Raw genomic sequence first — 17,137 nt, forward strand, 5'->3', positions numbered from 1 at the left:
GTTTTCATTGAGCCTTCTACCAGCCTTGATGTTTTTTCAGGAATGTATATGCCATACCATATCAGAAATACATAGACATCAAATGTGGTGGCACACACTTTTAATCCCTTGAGAAACAGGCATGTGGATTACTGTGAGTTGGAGGCCAGCCTGGTCTACAGTTAGACGCTGTAGCAAAAATAAATAAATAAATAAATAAATAAATAAGCAAAACAACAGTAAAACATAGATGAGTTAGGGGTCTGAATGCTGAAACCTGGTTCTCTTCTTTTACTCAGGGATGACGGTCCCTCTCCCTCAGTCTCAGCACTCAAACGTCTGGAACGGAGCCAGTGGACAGATAAGATGGACTTACGGTTTGGTTTCGAAAGGCTGAAAGAGCCTGGAGAAAGGACTGGCTGGCTGATCAACATGCACCCTGTATGTACTGTATGAACACTGCTTGCTCATCCTTTGCTTCTAGGGCATGGCTGTACCTCTTCCTGTAAACATCACCTTATCTAATGGATGAGTGATAGATAGAGCAGAGGAAGGCACGTCTGAGAGACCTGGTTATGAAATGCTTTTCATTTCCTGTTTAACATGGAGGCCACAAAGTGCTGGTAGCTCTCAGCAGAAAGCTTTCAAGAATTATTAAAGAAAATTGAGAAGAATCCCCACCGAGGAACCGTTAGACTGTAGTTCTTACAAAGGTGGTGTTTGTGTAAGGGAACAAGTAAAGGGATAGGTGTGAGGATTCCGTCTACAGAGTACTGAGGGTCTCACAGGGTAGCCTGGAAAGAGCTCCTAGGCTTTGTAGAGGTTAACATGCTCCTGTTCAATGGTTCTCTTACAGACTGAGATTTTAGATGAAGACAAACGCTTAGTCAGCGCGGTGGATTACTACTTCATTCAAGATGATGGAAGCAGATTTAAGGTAAGTCCTTGACTCCTATCTAAAACTAAAACCTATCTGTGACAAGTAAGTTGTTTAAACTAAGAGGGTATTTGTTCAATTCCCAATACTTGAAAGGCTGTCTGTAACTCCAGTTCCAAGAAACGCAATGCCCTCTTCTGTTGTCTGTGGCTATCAGGCATGTATTTGGTATATAGCTATACATGTAAGCAAAACACCCATACACGTGAAATAAAAAAATAAGTAAATAGATCTTAAAAGAAAAAAGCTATCAAGGTCCAAGGTGCCTTGTATCCAGGTTGCTCATCACTTGCCACTCTGAAATCTTTTTTCCCTTTTTTCTTTTTTCTCACACCCTTTTGATGGTTTTTATAGGTGGCCTTGCCCTATATGCCATATTTCTACATTGCAGCGAGAAAGGTAAGTCTGTCCTGCTGTAGAAACTGGTCAAATGATCTGTTCCTTACTCTCCTGGGTGGGTTTCAGAACTGATATGGGTAAATTAGGGGATGGATCTTACTAATGGAAAACACATTAATTCTGATCCTAATTTAGGGCTGTGATCGAGAAGTTTCATCTTTTCTATCTAAGAAGTTTCAGGGAAAAATTGCAAAGTTAGAGAATGTGCCCAAAGAAGATCTGGACTTGGTAAGTATTCCCAGGCCTTCCAGAAGCAGGTGAAACAGACAGTATTGGATGAGGTAGAAGGTCGGGTCATTTACTGGGTTGTGGGACAGCCTGGAGGATGAGGGGTGGTAGTTGCCCCCAAAGCTATCTTTAAGGAACTTTGGTAATATTACAGGTACCACATGCAAAAGTAAGCTAGGTGCTTTGACTTGTATGTGTTTAGTTAGCAGTCTTTTTTTTTTCTTTTTTTAATCTATTTATTTTATTTATTTGAGTACACAATCACTGACTTCAGACACACCAGAAGAGGGTATCAGATCTCATTACAGATGGTTGTGAACCACCATGTGGTTGTTGGGAATTGAACTCAGGACCTCTGGAAGAGCAGTCAGTGCTCTTAACCTCTGAGCCATCTCTCCAGCCCCTACTTATCAGTCTTTACCCTCCTGTTCCACACAACCCTTCAGCTTGTCCTTTTACTTTACAGCCAAATCACTTGGTGGGCTTGAAGCGGAGTTACATCAAGCTGTCCTTCCACACTGTGGAGGACCTTGTCAAAGTGAGAAAGGAGATCTCTCCTGCTGTGAAGAAGAACCGAGAGCAGGACCATGCTAGTGATGAGTACACAACGATGCTCTCCAGGTAACTTTCCTTCTCAAGAGCAAAGTGCCAGTTACTCTAGAATAACAAGCTAATGGAGGCAGGAACTCTTCAGAGAGACTCCCCGGATGCTTGGCGTGTGTAAATAAACACTGGCTTCCCAAGATTGTGTTCTGTTTTGTGATTAAGCCCCTCTTACATAGGCAAGATTTGTGGCCCTAAAATTGTGTTGCTATAGCAGTGAGAATATTTTAGAGTGCTCCCTCCACCACGTTAACACAGTCTACAAATTGTATCAACTGTTCTGTTTTATCGATGTCTTCTCCAGAGAACCTGGAGTGTACAAAGAAATTTTAAGTGCAGAACACCAAGTACTGTTATTAAATATTTAGGCACATTAATAACAGAAAAGCAAAGTAAGAACAAAACAAGTCTTGGGAAATTAAGCTTACATGATTTCAGAAACACTGATCACAGTCTTCTGATAAAGAGTTCATTTAGAACCAGGTGAAGTAGCACATGCCTTTGATCCCAGCACTCAGGAGATAGGCAGACGAATCTCCGAATTTGCAGCCAGCAAGGCTCTGTAGAGAGACCCTGTTTCAAAAAGAAAGCAGAGATGGGGGCAGGTTTTGAACCTCCAGAAGGCACATAAAGCTAAAGTCTATGTCATCCCAGTGAGATCAGAGGCAGAGACAAGAGAATTCCTAGAAGCTCACAAACCAGTTAGCTTGGTGTACTGTACGCAGCAACAAAACAACAGAGGCCTTATCTCAATAAGAAGCAAGGCAAGGACCAACACCCAATGTTGGCCTCTTATCTTCCACATGTCCACTGTGGCACGCATACACACACACTAAAAAAATAAATTAAAATCAATTTGAGACTTAGGACACTTAGGTCTTCAGAACTAGTTTCAGACGGTTATGAGTTGCCATCTGGGGACTGGGAATCAAACCCAGGTTTCCTGCAGGAGCAACAGGGGCTCTCAACCATTGAGTCATCTCCTAGTCCTCATTTTTTTTTCTCTTGCAAAGCCATCTAATTTTAAGCTTAGAGTGATAGAGCGTATTGGTTTGTTTGTTTGTTTGTTTTTTGTTTGTTTCTTTTTTTTTTTTTTTTGAGCCAGGGTTTCTCTGTATATCCTTGACTGTCCTGGAACTCACTCTGTAGACCAGGCTGGCCTCGAACTCAGAAATCCACCTGCCTCTACCTCCCGAGTGCTGGGATTAAAGGTGTGCACCACCACGCCCAGCGTATTGTTTTATTTTAACTTGTGTGTGTGTGTGTGTGTGTGTGTGTGTGTGTGTGTGTGTGTGACTAAGGATTGAACCTAGAGCTTTATGCTGCTGAGCTTTTCCCTCTGTCCCTTTTTTCCTTTAATTGGTTGGCGTCTTGGTTCAGTGGCTCATTGGTTGGTTGGAGTCAGGGTCTCACACTATAGCTTAGTTTAGCTTGGAGCACACTATGCAGACCAGGCTGGCCTTATATTTAAACCAGTTGTCCTGCCTTTGCTTCCCAATTATCAGGATATTGAGTGGCTATTCCAGTGTAAGGTTTTCTACTTGAATGTAAGACTTTTATAGAAGTAGTTGGCATTACCTAGTCACTTCAATATACCTTACGCTGCATGCTTTATGATATCTCACTAATACATCACTCCTATAGGATAATCTAGTTACTATCATCCTTATTTTAAAAAGAAAGGGATGTTCTGCAAAGGTAGGCCACACTTGTTTTTGTTTTTGTTTGAGACAGGGTTTCTCTGTGTAGCACTGGCTGTCCTGGAACTCACTCTGTAGACCAGGCTGGCCTCAAACTCAGAAATCCGCCTGCCTCTGCCTCCCAAGTGCTGGGATTGAAGGCATGCGCCACCACTGCCTGTCAGGCCACATTTGTTAACTTCAGCTCTCCACAGTCTCTGTGGAACCAACTCTACTCTTTCACCCTCGCATGGAACAACTTGCTAGTAGAGAGGATGCGTTGGGAATAGCCACACCAAGGTCCTCCTAACTATTGTGCAAAATCTAACTTATGTCATGTAAAATATTCACATCTCCAGCATACCTGAATTTTCTTTTCTCTGTTGGGTGGTGATCCAAGGCCATTTCTTGAGAGATGACCCTGGTCCTTACAGCCTCCTCAGCTGCCTTTGTGTTTGCTCAGTTTGGACTCTAGTCTTCACTCCCCAGTTCCTTGCAGATCATAATTGAGTTAGTGACTTTCCTTGCTTATTTACCAGTATTCTGCAAGGTGGCAGTGTAATTACTGATGAGGAGGAAACCTCTAAGAAGATAGCTGACCAATTGGACAACATAGTGGACATGCGGGAGTATGATGTTCCCTACCACATTCGCCTCTCCATTGACCTCAGAATCCATGTGGTAAGGGGAAGGTGGTTGTTGCTCGAGTTAAGTTCCTAAGAGCCAAGGGGAGCTATGGATAAATCTGCACAAAAATTGATTTTGCTGGAGCCAGCTGGAGTTGGTGGATTAAGGCTGCCAAGTCTAATGACGTGAGTTTGATCCCCAGGACCTGCAGTAGTGGAAAGAGAGACAACTCCTACAGTTGTGCACTGACTTACAGAGTGCATACACACACACACTCACTAAGTAAATGTAATTAAAACATTTTTGCTAGAGAGAGAGACATTTCTGGATGGAGAACTCTTTAGTTAATTTGTACTTCCTTATCCTTCAGGCCCACTGGTACAATGTTAGATTTCGAGGAAATGCTTTTCCTGTGGAAATCACCCGACGAGATGATCTTGTTGAACGACCTGTAAGTGTTTACATTTCTTTAGTCTTAAAGTATATTTCTTCTTTAAAGATTCTATGAAAACAATTAGGGAGTAGTTTTTTTTTTTCCACTAGTCTTTAACCTAAAAACATATTTGTGCACTTGTGTGTTAGCCACAAATATTAATATTTGAATTAAGCTAGATTTGAACCCTTGAGCTTTTGGTTAGGTGCTTGATAGCCAAATGACTGGTGAGAAGTAGATTTGTAAGTGAAGAATCGAGTTCAGGTGTCACTTTTAGTCCTCGGGAAAATCTTTGTCTTCAGTTTTCTTGTTTCCAAGATGAAGATGTTGTCCCGGTCACAGTCCCTTGCTAGTGCTGACCTAACATTCAAGTGAGATAGTGCATGCTACGGAGCTTTGGGACGGAGGTGGTCTGACCAGTAGCTTCATTCCTTGTGTGTTTTTGTTTTCATACCCCATTTTGTTTGTGGTGCTGCTGATTGAACCTAGGGCTGAATATGGGTGTCCAAAGGATGTATCCAGACCTGAATTCTCAGTATAGTTTGTCCTTTTAGGACCCTGTGGTTTTGGCATTTGACATCGAGACGACCAAACTGCCCCTCAAATTCCCTGATGCTGAGACCGATCAGATCATGATGATCTCCTATATGATTGATGGCCAGGTGAACAGAATCTCTTTTTGGGAAACTTAGAATGCTTTTGTGGAGTTTTGCTATTGTTTTGGAGGCAGGGTCTCACCTGTGACTCAGCTTGGCCTCATTCTTTTTTTTTTTTTTTTTTTTTTTTTATTTATTATATGTAAGTACACTGTAGCTGTCTTCAGACACTCCAGAAGAGGGCACCAGATCTCGTTACGGATGGTTGTGAGCCACCATGTGGTTGCTGGGATTTGAACTCTGGACCTTCGGAAGAGCAGTCGGGTGCTCTTACCCACTGAGCCATCTCACCAGCCCCCTTGGCCTCATTCTTTTGGTGGTTCTCCTGCATCTGCCTTCTGAGTGCTAGGATTATAGGCAGATTACCTTTATGTTTTTGTGGAGTTCTTTGAAATTATTTTCTTGAGAGGCTTGTGGGTGGGTTAGGAGTCTGTGTCTCAGCTTTTTTGTGGCTGACTTGCATTGTCTGCTCATGAACTTTACCAGGGCTACCTCATCACTAACAGGGAGATTGTTTCAGAAGATATTGAAGATTTTGAGTTCACCCCTAAGCCAGAATATGAAGGGCCCTTTTGTGTCTTCAATGAACCCGACGAGGTAAAGAGACTTCCTATAGAAACTGCCTGGTGTTTGGTATAAGGTGGCAAGGCGCAAGCTGGTTCTTGGGCTCAGGTGCTTGTTCAGCTTCCCTTTCCATGGCCAAGGCCAGGTCCTGGGCATCTGGGCTGACAGAGGCTGCTGCTTCTAAGACTGGGGAAGTCCTGGCAAGTTGCTGAAAGCAGAAGAAGGGTTCCACTGACTTCTGTGGTTTGTTGAGCTCAGGTCCATCTGATCCAGAGATGGTTTGAGCATATCCAGGAGACCAAACCTACCATTATGGTCACCTACAATGGGGATTTTTTTGACTGGTGAGTCTAGCTTCCTGTTGTGGGTAATTGTGTCAGGGAAGGGTGGGAGAGGAGCAGCTCTGCCTGCTGCTGTCGGTGGCTTTCTCATTTTCACAGAGAAGTACGTGTGACCAGTGTCTCCTGGGAGCAGTCTGCCTACACACAAGGAGGATCAAAGGAAGAACTGGCTCATTTATCCCCATTGCCTGTCTCTTTTGTTGCTAGGCCATTTGTGGAGGCTAGGGCAGCAATTCATGGCCTCAGCATGTACCAGGAGATAGGCTTCCAGAAGGATAGCCAGGGGGAATATAAGGCACCACAGTGCATCCACATGGACTGCCTCAGGTATGTATACCACATAGGAGGCAGCTCATGACTGTGATCCCATCAGTGATATAGAAAGGCTTCTTATACAGACTATTGGCCATCGATTGTGATTGGCCTCCAAGAAACGGCTTTGGGTCATAGGGATTTGCTGTCTGCTTGTTGTTAGTCTTCCGTTAAGTCAACAAGAATATAAACAATAGCCTGTAAAGTGGAAAAGCTTGGCTAAAAGAAAAGCAAGGTTCTGATACTTGCATAGATGAAGTCAGATGAGGCTGGTCCCACAAGTTATATTGTTTCAAGATAAGCTCAGTATACTTCATGCTGACTGAAAGCAAGTAGGCATCCCAGGTATTGAAGTCATGGTCTTTGAAGCATAGGTCCATGTAGGTAGGAAGGCAGGTCTGAACACACAAATGCAAAGAGCTAGCTGAAGAGGGTGGCATCTGAGCTGGGCCAAGACATGAGTTCCATCAGCCTCTGAGGTTGTCTGAGGTCATCTGTTGCTTGGGTTAGAGGAAAGCCAAGAGGTTGGGACTGGTTCATTGGTAAAGAAAGAGCAACACTCAGGTTTGCTAGTGCAGGCTGGGGCCTTAAGGATGGATAGGTTCCTAAAGTCTCTGTGCTCAGTTGACTTGGAATGAGAAAGAATAAATTTAAGGTAAGAGAGGATTCTGTTGCAATCATCTTGATGTGGAAGTCTTTGTGCACTTGGAGAAGCCCAAGCCTAGATGGTGTCACCAAGAAGCCTAGGGTTGATCAAAGTTCTAACAGATGGTGAACTAGCAAGGTTAGAAGTGTAATGAGAGAAGGCCTGAAAATCTGCAGAGGAGGGGCCGCAGAGAAGTTGCAGAGGGAGTGGACAGCTGCTAGGACAGGTCGTGGGAGGTAGGGACTAGATGTGGCCACTGGGCAGAGCAGTCCCTAGCTGTTACATGAATGCTGGGGCTCTGAACTCAGGGCCTTATGCTTGTATGGCAAGTGCTTTACCCCCTGCCATCTTCCGAAGCCCTAGAGAACATTTTCTAAAGAGGGTGCTGTTGAGAGAGCTCATACTGAAAGGACAATGTAAGAAGAGGAAAGATGGACAGGTAGTTTATGCAATAAGGTTTGAGAGGCATAGAGAGGCCTAGTGATTCTTGGTGTGTTTCCTTTTTATTTTTCCATAGCAAGAAGCTGAGTTCTCTCCTGAAAGTGGAGGGTGAGGCAAGGGTACACAGGATGCCCTGATATTTACATGTACTTTGTGAGTGCACCTGAGAGTCAAGTGGAGGCTCAAGTGGCATTGGTTCCTTGAATGTCTCCAAAACCTACCTTTTTCTGTTATGTCTGGCTTTGCCAGCCTTTATGTTACCATCATCTCTAGAATCTGTGTTTTTTCCAGGTGGGTGAAGAGGGACAGTTACCTTCCTGTGGGCAGTCATAATCTCAAGGCAGCTGCCAAGGCCAAACTTGGCTATGACCCTGTAGAGCTGGACCCTGAGGACATGTGTCGTATGGCCACTGAACAGCTCCAGGCACGTAAGCCCATTCGCTCTCCTATGTATCCCTGAAGTGAGAGACATTCTGATTGGAGAGGCTCGGTTACCTGAGATATGGGTACTAGCTTTTCCTTCCTAGTGTACTCCTGCTCAGCCTTGCCTCTTTCCTCAACTTTGCTTTCTTTATTTCATGAATTTCCTTGGACCCTTGGTTTTTAATGGTCTTGCTCTCTGATGTTCTCCTCAGACTCTGGCCACTTACTCAGTGTCAGATGCTGTGGCTACTTACTACCTGTACATGAAATACGTCCACCCCTTCATATTCGCCCTGTGCACCATTATTCCCATGGAACCTGATGAGGTGAGTGCTCTGATGCTTGAGGTGGAATGATTCGCGAGACAGATAGTGAACTCTTATGGGTGGCATCACTGGAGTCTTCCTGGAGTCTGGGGCACCAATGTGTGAATAGACACAGAAAGCAGAGCCTTCTGTTACTGGCTGTACAACTTTCCTTCCACGTTAGAGTCAAGGTTAGATGACTTTCTGGTGGTCGTGGACTTTGCCTAGGAGTCAGGGCTTTTGACATAATTTGGGATGGGCATGCACAGCTACATGGTGCATCTTCCCTGCAGGTGCTGCGGAAGGGCTCCGGGACACTGTGTGAAGCCTTGCTGATGGTGCAAGCTTTCCATGCCAACATTATCTTCCCCAATAAGCAAGAGCAGGAGTTCAACAAGCTGACAGATGATGGCCACGTGCTAGATGCTGAGACCTACGTCGGGGGCCATGTGGAGGCACTAGAGTCTGGTGTCTTCAGAAGTGATATCCCCTGCCGGTTTAGGATGGTATATCTCCTTTCTAGGTCTTCTGGGGTTCTGCTTCTTCCCATACTTGTGCAAAACCCAAGAAGCCACAGCCTAAACAATCTTATCTTTATCTCTCCCATAGGCCACTTCTGTCAGTGGCAATTTCTCGGGCTCAGTACTACTCCCATACCCCTTATATAAGATGAGCTTCCATTCACTGCTTTTTAAGACACAGTATACTTGCCGAGCATTCTCAGGCACCTCCTGCCATGTGATACACTGGCAGGAAATTGAAAGCTCTGTCTGACCTGTGTCCTATGGTGTCTTATCCTAGAATCCTGCAGCCTTTGATTTCCTGCTGCAACGAGTTGAGAAGACTATGCGCCACGCAATTGAAGAAGAAGAGAAGGTGCCTGTGGAACAAGCCACCAACTTTCAAGAGGTAGCCATCTAGGAAGCAGGGGTTGGCCTACATTTGGCTCTGCTCTTTCTTACATAGCCAAAGCATCTCAGGCTCTTGATGTGATTCTCGTCTGACTCCTTCTGGACTTGCCACTCTATCTTCATTATCTTTATTGTACCTCATTCTTTTGAGTTTTGGTTCTTGTTTTTGTTTTTTAAAGGTTTATTTATTATTATATCTAAGTACACTGTAGCTGTCTTCAGATGCACCAGAAGGGAGTGTCAGATCTCGTTATGGATGGTTGTTAGCCACCATGTGGTTGCTGGGATTTGAACTCAGGACCTTCAGAAGAGCAGTCGGTGCTCTTAACCACTGAGCCATTTCTCCAGCCCGTTTTTTGTTTTTTCAAGACATGATTTCTCTGCCTATTCTAGAACTCACTCTAGACCTAGAACAGGCTGGTCTTGAACTCAGATCAAACTGCCTCTGCTTCCCTAGTGCTAGGATTAAAAGGGTGCACCACTACCACCCAGTGCACCTAGTTCTTTTTGTTTTTTTTTTTTTGTTTTGTTTTGTTTTTTCGAGACAGGGTTTCTCTGTGTAGCTCTGGCTGTCCTGGAACTCACTTTGTAGACCAAGCTGGCCTCGAACTCAGAAATCCGCCTGCCTCTGCCTCCCAAGTGCTGGGACTAAAGGCATGCACCACCATGCCTGGCGTGCACCTAGTTCTTACGTTGGCACCAACATCCCTTTGTTTTTCCCTTCTCTGTAGGTGTGTGAGCAGATTAAGACCAAGCTCACCTCCCTAAAAGATGTTCCTAACAGAATTGAGTGTCCTCTAATCTACCATCTAGATGTGGGGGCCATGTATCCTAACATAATTCTTACCAACCGCCTACAGGTAAGACCTCCCTTCTCATATCATAAGTCACCGCTCTTTGCAGGCCCAAGTTGATTTCTAACCCTCCCCTCCTTTCTTAGCCTTCTGCCATAGTGGATGAGGCTACCTGTGCTGCCTGTGACTTCAATAAGCCTGGAGCAAGTTGTCAGAGGAAGATGGCCTGGCAGTGGAGGGGAGAATTCAGTGAGTATCAGGCCCTAAAGGGTGCTCAGCAGGTCAGGACAGACCTAGACTCTGATCTTGGAACCTGTCCCATCACTTCTTTCCAGTGCCAGCCAGTCGCAGTGAATACCATCGGATTCAGCATCAGCTGGAGTCGGAGAAGTTTCCCCCTTTGTTTCCAGAGGGGCCAGCACGGGCCTTTCACGAGCTATCCCGTGAAGAACAGGCTAAATACGAGAAGAGGAGGCTGGCAGGTGAGCACCTGGCGAGCCACAGCCTGATAAGCAGTGGCTCCTTGGATCAGAGGTATGGGCACATTGCAGTTCCAGGGCAGTAGGGTTTTAGATTTAAATTATGTTCTTTCTGTGAGGGTTCCTTTCTTTATTTCTCCTTACAAGGCTCAGGAAGTACCCTTTTGTCACAGTCTTGGTATCAAGTACCTAGCCCTTCGGGACTGTTCTCTTTTACAATGATAATTAGCAGTGTCTGGGTTTTCCATTCGTTTATGTTACCTCAGCATCAGCTACCAGTCCCAACACTCTGAATTGTCTTAGATTATTGCCGGAAAGCCTATAAGAAGATCCATGTGACCAAGGTAGAAGAGCGTCTAACTACCATCTGCCAGCGGGAAAACTCATTTTATGTGGACACAGTGCGGGCCTTCAGAGACAGGCGCTATGAGTTCAAAGGACTGCACAAGGTAGGTCAAAATAAACTGGTGTCTGAAGTGAGAGGATCTTGGTTTGGCTCTGTGGAAACACCTTGGTCTGTAGCTGTAGTTTGTGGGTTTCCATATGCATCCTGTGAACTGCCATATGCATTTGGATAATAAGTGCACGGTGGTCTATAAATGTAAAGGATTAATGGCCAGAGAGGCTGCAGATTGTTTGTCATGGCCTGAGCCCTTGGAACTGTGCTGAGAAATTGTTTCAGAAATAATTATGTAGAGCTGAACCTACAGAAGACACTAGCTGAGCTGACAAAGTCTTACTGAGCTAGATACGGCCGTGAGTTGTACTGCTTTCCCAGGACAAGCAGGAAAGTAGTCCGTACGACTCTAAGGCCACCATACACACTGGAATTAACCCTGTGGTTTGCTAACCTCTGATTTAGAAGAATTAGGGAAGTAACTTTTCTTTTCTCTCTTTTAAAATATCATTATTGGGCTGGTGAGATGGCTCAGTGGGTAAGAGCACCCGACTGCTCTTCCAAAGGTCCAGAGTTCAAATCCCAGCAACCACATGGTGGCTCACAACCATCCGTAATGAGATCTGATGCCCTCTTCTGGAGTGTCTGAAGACAGCTACAGTGTACTTACATATAATAAATAAATCTTTAAAAAAATAAAATAAAATAAAATATCATTATTATTATTATTATATCTGTATGGATGTTTTGCCTGAATGTATGCTTATGTGCCTTGTGTGCTCAGTATCTGTGGAGATGAGAAGAGTGTGTTAGATCCTCTGGAACTGGATATACAGACATTTGTGAGCCACCCTATAGGTGCTGGAAATCAAACCTGTGTAGTATGGAAGAACAGCCATCTCTAGCCCCACAGGAAATGTTTTCATGTACATATTTTATCTCCTGGTGTAGAACTTATTCCCTTGTAGAGAGGTTTAGATGGTTTCTTCTGTTCTATAAGAAATAATGCTTTTACCAGGAGCTACCTGAATTTTTTTCCTACTAGAAAGTGAAAGTTTTATGTTTTATCAGCTAGTTTATATTCTGAGAGCACATCCCTTGAGGCTAGTTTTGGTGAAATTCCCGCTTGTGGTCACTTGCACTGCATGGTTCTGATGCACAGTCCCCATCACTCTGCTCACTATTATTGGTTCTCCTTTTATAGTGGTGAGGTGTCATGTCATGAAGTTAACATTTATATGTGTATACTTGGGTGGCATATGTTATGCAGCTGTCACTGCTCTCTTCAAAGCCTTTTATTTTCCATGTTATTCAGGCTCTCATTACTCTGACCAAGTTCTTAATATTACTTTTTTTTTTTTTTTTTGGTTTTTCGAGACAGGGTTTCTCTGTGTAGCCCTGGCTGTCCTGGAACTCATTCTGTAGACCAGGCTGGCCTCAAACTCAGAAATTAGCCTGCCTCTGCCACCCAAGTGCTGGGATTAAAGGCGTGTGCCACCACAGCCCGGCCTTAATATTACTTAAGAATTTGTTTTGTCTTTTAGTTTCATAGATCTCAGCCCATAGTTGGCTGGCTTTGTTTCTTTTATGTTATTTTGCTTTGTTTTTGAGACAGGGTTTCTCTGGGTAGCCCCAGCTCTCTTAGAATTAGCTCTGTAGACTAGGCTGGTGTCAGAGATCTGCCTACCTCTGCCTTAAAAATGCTGGGATTAAAGGCCTGTGCTGGGTTTGTTTTTAAATCAAGATGACGATATTGATGGGAGGCCTAGTAGACTAGAAGTACTCATTTTGTGGGGAACAGTGACACGTGGGATGAAGGAGGTGTGCTACGGTATTATTAACAGGTGGTCAGTCTAAAGAGGGCATGGTCTTCATTATCCTTTTTCAAGTTCTCTGGGTTTCAAAGTCTTGTTTGTTTGTTTGTTTTAAAGATTTATTTATTTATTATATGTAAGTACACTGTAACTGTCTTCAGACACTCCAGAAGAGGGCGCTAAATCTCGTTGCGGATGGTTGTGAGCCACCATGTGGTTGCTGGGATTTGAACTCTGGACCTTCGGAAGAGCAGTCGGGTGCTCTTACCGACTGAGCCATCTCACCAGCCCTGTTTGTTTGTTTTTTAATTTATGTATTTATTTTGTTTGTATGAGTACACTGTAGCTGTCTTCAGACACTCCAGAAGAGGGCATCAGATCTCATTACGGATGGTTGTGAGCCACCGTGTGGTTGCTGGGAATTGAACTCAGGGACTCCAGAAGAGCAGTCAGTGCTCTTAACCGCTGAGCCATCTCTCTAGCCCTTGAAAGTTGTTCTTTTCTTTTCTTTTTTTTTTTCTTTTTTTCTTTTTTTTACTGTTGTTTTTAATGTGTTTGAATGTTTTGCATGCATATATGTATGTGTACCTGATGCCCATGGAGGTCAGAAGAGGGCATCAGATCCCCTAGAACTAGAGTTACAGATGGTTGTGAGCCCTAATGTGTATACTGGAAAACAAACTCGGGTCCTCTGCAAGACACACTGAGTCATCTCTCTAGGTACAGATATGAAAGTTTTTAATATTGAAAATTTATGCTTGTTGATTTTGTGGACTGAAATTGGAGCAGCTAGAAGGTACTTAGGCTCCCCAGTATATTTCCAGGTGTGGAAGAAGAAGCTCTCGGCAGCTGTAGAGGTGGGCGATGCATCAGAGGTGAAGCGCTGCAAGAACATGGAGATCCTTTACGATTCACTGCAGCTGGCGCACAAGTGCATCCTGAACTCCTTCTACGGCTATGTCATGCGCAAAGGGTATGGGCCACATGCAGTAAATGAATAGGGAGGGAATGAGCAAGACATGACAGCAAAAAAGCAAGAAGGTGGGGGTTTGGGGGCAGCAGTTCAGCTATTGATGGAGCAAGCAGATGATGGGTATGAATGGGAATGTTGTTGCTCACACCATGTTGGTGGTGACATGGGTTTAATTGGGTCTAGGTGTTGAGAAAGACACTACTTTCTATTGACACTTGGTGGAAGCACAGTAGGCTGGAGATAAGTCTGGTTATTTTGACGTTTATATCACTGTATCCTCACTGCAGTAGAAAGGCTTTTAAGGTGTTTAATACCATCAGTTTATTTAAAGGGTGCGCAGAGGAATGGTCAGTGAACAGCATAGAACTTGACTGATGGACTGAGGTCTCACAGCCAATGTGGAGACTGTTCTAGGAAGAGAGAATAGGACATGGTTTGAGTGGTGTGGCCAGTAGGGCCTGGGCTCTGCCTTAGACAAAGCTAGTTGGGTCCTCTAGGGAAACATGAGTAGAATGGATGTTCAGGAACATAAAAGAAGAGAATACTTTCAACCTGTAGCTCCTTAGAAAAGGAAAGAAAACTGACGAGTTGATTGTGAGGAGGTCGTATTTGATTGTGTTTATATGTTGGGGGTTTTAAAAATTGGATATGGATGTGGGCACACACATACTACAGTACAGTGTTCATGCAGAGGTCAGAGGACAATTTTCCAAAGTCAACCCTCTCCTACCATGTTAGTACATCATGTCTAACTCAGATCATAAATCTTGGTAACAGTGCATCTACTCACTGACCCATTTTTAACTAGCCGTATTTGCTGATTTTTAGTGAGAGTGGATGTGCTAAATGCTGCTGGGTCAGAATGAAGAGGGGACAGGGAAGAGGTCCAAGCCCAGAGGATGAGGTGGATGGCAGGAAGCTGGGGACAGCTGTCTGGATATGCACTTTAAGAGTTTCTGGAGCTGGGCTTGTGGCGCATGCCTTTAATCCCAGCACTTGGGAGGCAGAGGCAGGTGGATTTCTGTGTTCGAGGCCAGCCTGGTCTACAGAGTGAGTTCCAGGACAGCCAGTACTGCACAAAGAAACCCTGTCTCGAAAAACCAAAAAAAAAAAAAAGTTTCTGGAAGTAGGTGGGTGAGGGTAGGATTTGGGAAGAGCTATGACAAGAATGAAGAAGATATGGGATGGAGTAGAGTGGGATTGAGAGTCCCAGGACTATGAAACTGTGAACTGATGGGTGACGTGTTAACCCTTTATGAGCCACACTGTCCACCCTAAACTAGGGATAGAAGTTCCCCTAGGACAAAGCCAAATTCCACCTTAGTTCTGTCCTGCTTCAAATATGTTTGACTGCTTCTATAATCTCTCCTGGGGATCTCTTCCTTCCTTTGATTCCCTGTGGAGGGAGCCTCCTGTCAGTCCTGTTCACCATAGACTATGTCTGTCCTTTCCAGAGCTCGCTGGTATTCCATGGAGATGGCTGGTATCGTCTGCTTTACAGGAGCCAACATCATCACCCAAGCAAGAGAACTGATTGAGCAGATCGGGTGAGTGTGACCTGAGGTTGGCTGTTGGGCTTGCGCCACAGGGGCACAGGAGGAGCAGTGATAAGTAGTTATAAAGACAGAGAAGACAGAAGTGGGTTTGATGTTGTCATATTTGAAGTATTTAACACCTGGCTTCTAAGGACTTGGGGCCATTGCCCTGTATCCGTGAATTTTATTCCTTTCTTTGAAGGAGGCCTTTAGAATTGGACACGGACGGAATATGGTGCGTCCTACCCAATAGCTTTCCTGAAAATTTTGTCATCAAGACAACCAATGCAAAGAAACCCAAACTGACCATCTCCTATCCTGGTGCCATGTTGAACATCATGGTCAAGGTGAGTGGGCGTGCAGCAAGTAAACACATATAATTCTGACCTCTGGCCTGTCCCCAGTGTGGATATTTGGAAAAAAATCTCAGTTCTATATCTTTGGCCCTCTACAAAAACCACCCATCTGTAACATTCTTTTACTTATTTTCCTCAGCTGTCATGGTAAGACTGTTAGATTCAACTTGCAAAGAAAGGTATTTTCACTTTCACAGAACCATACTTTTGCTATTACTTTTATTTCAAAGCAATTTTAAACTTATACAAAAGTCTCAAAGAGTACTAAAGAAGAGTGGGGCTATGACTTGGTAAAGTGCCTGTCATACAAACATGGAAACCTGAGTTGGGATGCCCTAGTACCTTTGTAAAATCCTGACATAGCAGCATACACTTTGTTCCAGTGCTGTGTCGGGGACCCGGAAAGGTTGAGGGAGGGGACCCAGGAAAGGTAAATGCCTGGGCCTTATTGGCCAGCAACCCTAACCAAATTGATGAGCTTCAAGTTCAATGGGAAACCCTGTTGTAAAAAACAAAGTGAGGCCAGGCATGGTGGCACATGCCTTTAGTCCCAGTACTTGGGAGGTAGAGGCAGGTGGATTTCTGAGTTCCAGGACTACACAGAGAAACTCTGTCTTGAAAAACCAAAAAAAAAAAAAAAACAAAGTGAGGAAGAGTTGAGGCAAGCATGCAGTGTCAACCTGGCCTCCACATGCACATATACCATGTACAGATACTGTAGAAAACTCTTTTATACCTTTCAGGCTGCTTTTAAAGTGTCTGCCTGAAGCATACAGTCATCAAAATGAAGAAATGCATGTTGACATACCCTGTGGCTAAGTTACATAGTATTTGGAATCTCCAGTTTCTAGGTTCCCATACTATGTCCTCTTTACCCTGGATAGTCTTTGGTCTTTGCTGATCTGAAATTTTGTTTTCTGCTGTCAATTTGGAGATCTCATTATAAGGTTGTTGTAGCCACAAGCTTTTATATCCAGCTTCTTTGTTCCCAGAATAACGACTCTGAGACTCTGTTATTTATAAATAGATCGCCTAGGCCATAGCCTTGGCTTATTCCCTTAGTAGCTTGTAACTTATATAACCCCTCTATTCTACGTCTGTGTCTGTCACGTGGCTAGTTACGTCTCCTCGGTTCCATTAGTCTTATCTCCTCCAAGTCAAGGGCGAAATCTCCCACTCTTGTCTCTCCAAGAATCTCTCTCTCTTTGCCAGGTGTCCCACCTTCTAGTCCTGCTTCAGCTAATAGGCCACCAGCTTTTTATTGACAGGTGATGCTTCCACACAGAGTCTCTCGACAGTGTCCCT

The 17,137-nt window shown here is 44.3% G+C and overlaps 1 protein-coding gene across 1 annotated transcript in view; it reads left to right on the top strand.

Annotated features, from left to right (window-relative positions):
- Positions 1-17,137, top strand: part of Pole (DNA polymerase epsilon, catalytic subunit) — a 54,528-nt gene that overhangs the window by 2,630 nt on the left and 34,761 nt on the right. Inside the window, exons 2-23 of the mRNA XM_021162898.2 lie at positions 279-420; positions 836-916; positions 1,271-1,315; positions 1,451-1,543; positions 2,010-2,164; positions 4,365-4,506; positions 4,823-4,903; positions 5,440-5,547; positions 6,028-6,138; positions 6,364-6,449; positions 6,654-6,773; positions 8,137-8,269; positions 8,481-8,594; positions 8,867-9,079; positions 9,375-9,482; positions 10,216-10,344; positions 10,425-10,527; positions 10,614-10,760; positions 11,061-11,206; positions 13,793-13,941; positions 15,396-15,488; positions 15,679-15,823. Of these exons, the coding sequence (XP_021018557.1) occupies positions 279-420; positions 836-916; positions 1,271-1,315; positions 1,451-1,543; positions 2,010-2,164; positions 4,365-4,506; positions 4,823-4,903; positions 5,440-5,547; positions 6,028-6,138; positions 6,364-6,449; positions 6,654-6,773; positions 8,137-8,269; positions 8,481-8,594; positions 8,867-9,079; positions 9,375-9,482; positions 10,216-10,344; positions 10,425-10,527; positions 10,614-10,760; positions 11,061-11,206; positions 13,793-13,941; positions 15,396-15,488; positions 15,679-15,823 (2,644 nt within the window). The remainder of the gene's footprint in view (positions 1-278; positions 421-835; positions 917-1,270; positions 1,316-1,450; positions 1,544-2,009; positions 2,165-4,364; positions 4,507-4,822; positions 4,904-5,439; positions 5,548-6,027; positions 6,139-6,363; positions 6,450-6,653; positions 6,774-8,136; positions 8,270-8,480; positions 8,595-8,866; positions 9,080-9,374; positions 9,483-10,215; positions 10,345-10,424; positions 10,528-10,613; positions 10,761-11,060; positions 11,207-13,792; positions 13,942-15,395; positions 15,489-15,678; positions 15,824-17,137) is intronic.

The sequence above is a fragment of the Mus caroli genome, unplaced genomic scaffold, assembly GCF_978045245.1.
Source record: "Mus caroli unplaced genomic scaffold, Mus_caroli_1 scaffold_4, whole genome shotgun sequence".
Classification (NCBI taxonomy): Eukaryota; Metazoa; Chordata; class Mammalia; order Rodentia; family Muridae; genus Mus; species Mus caroli.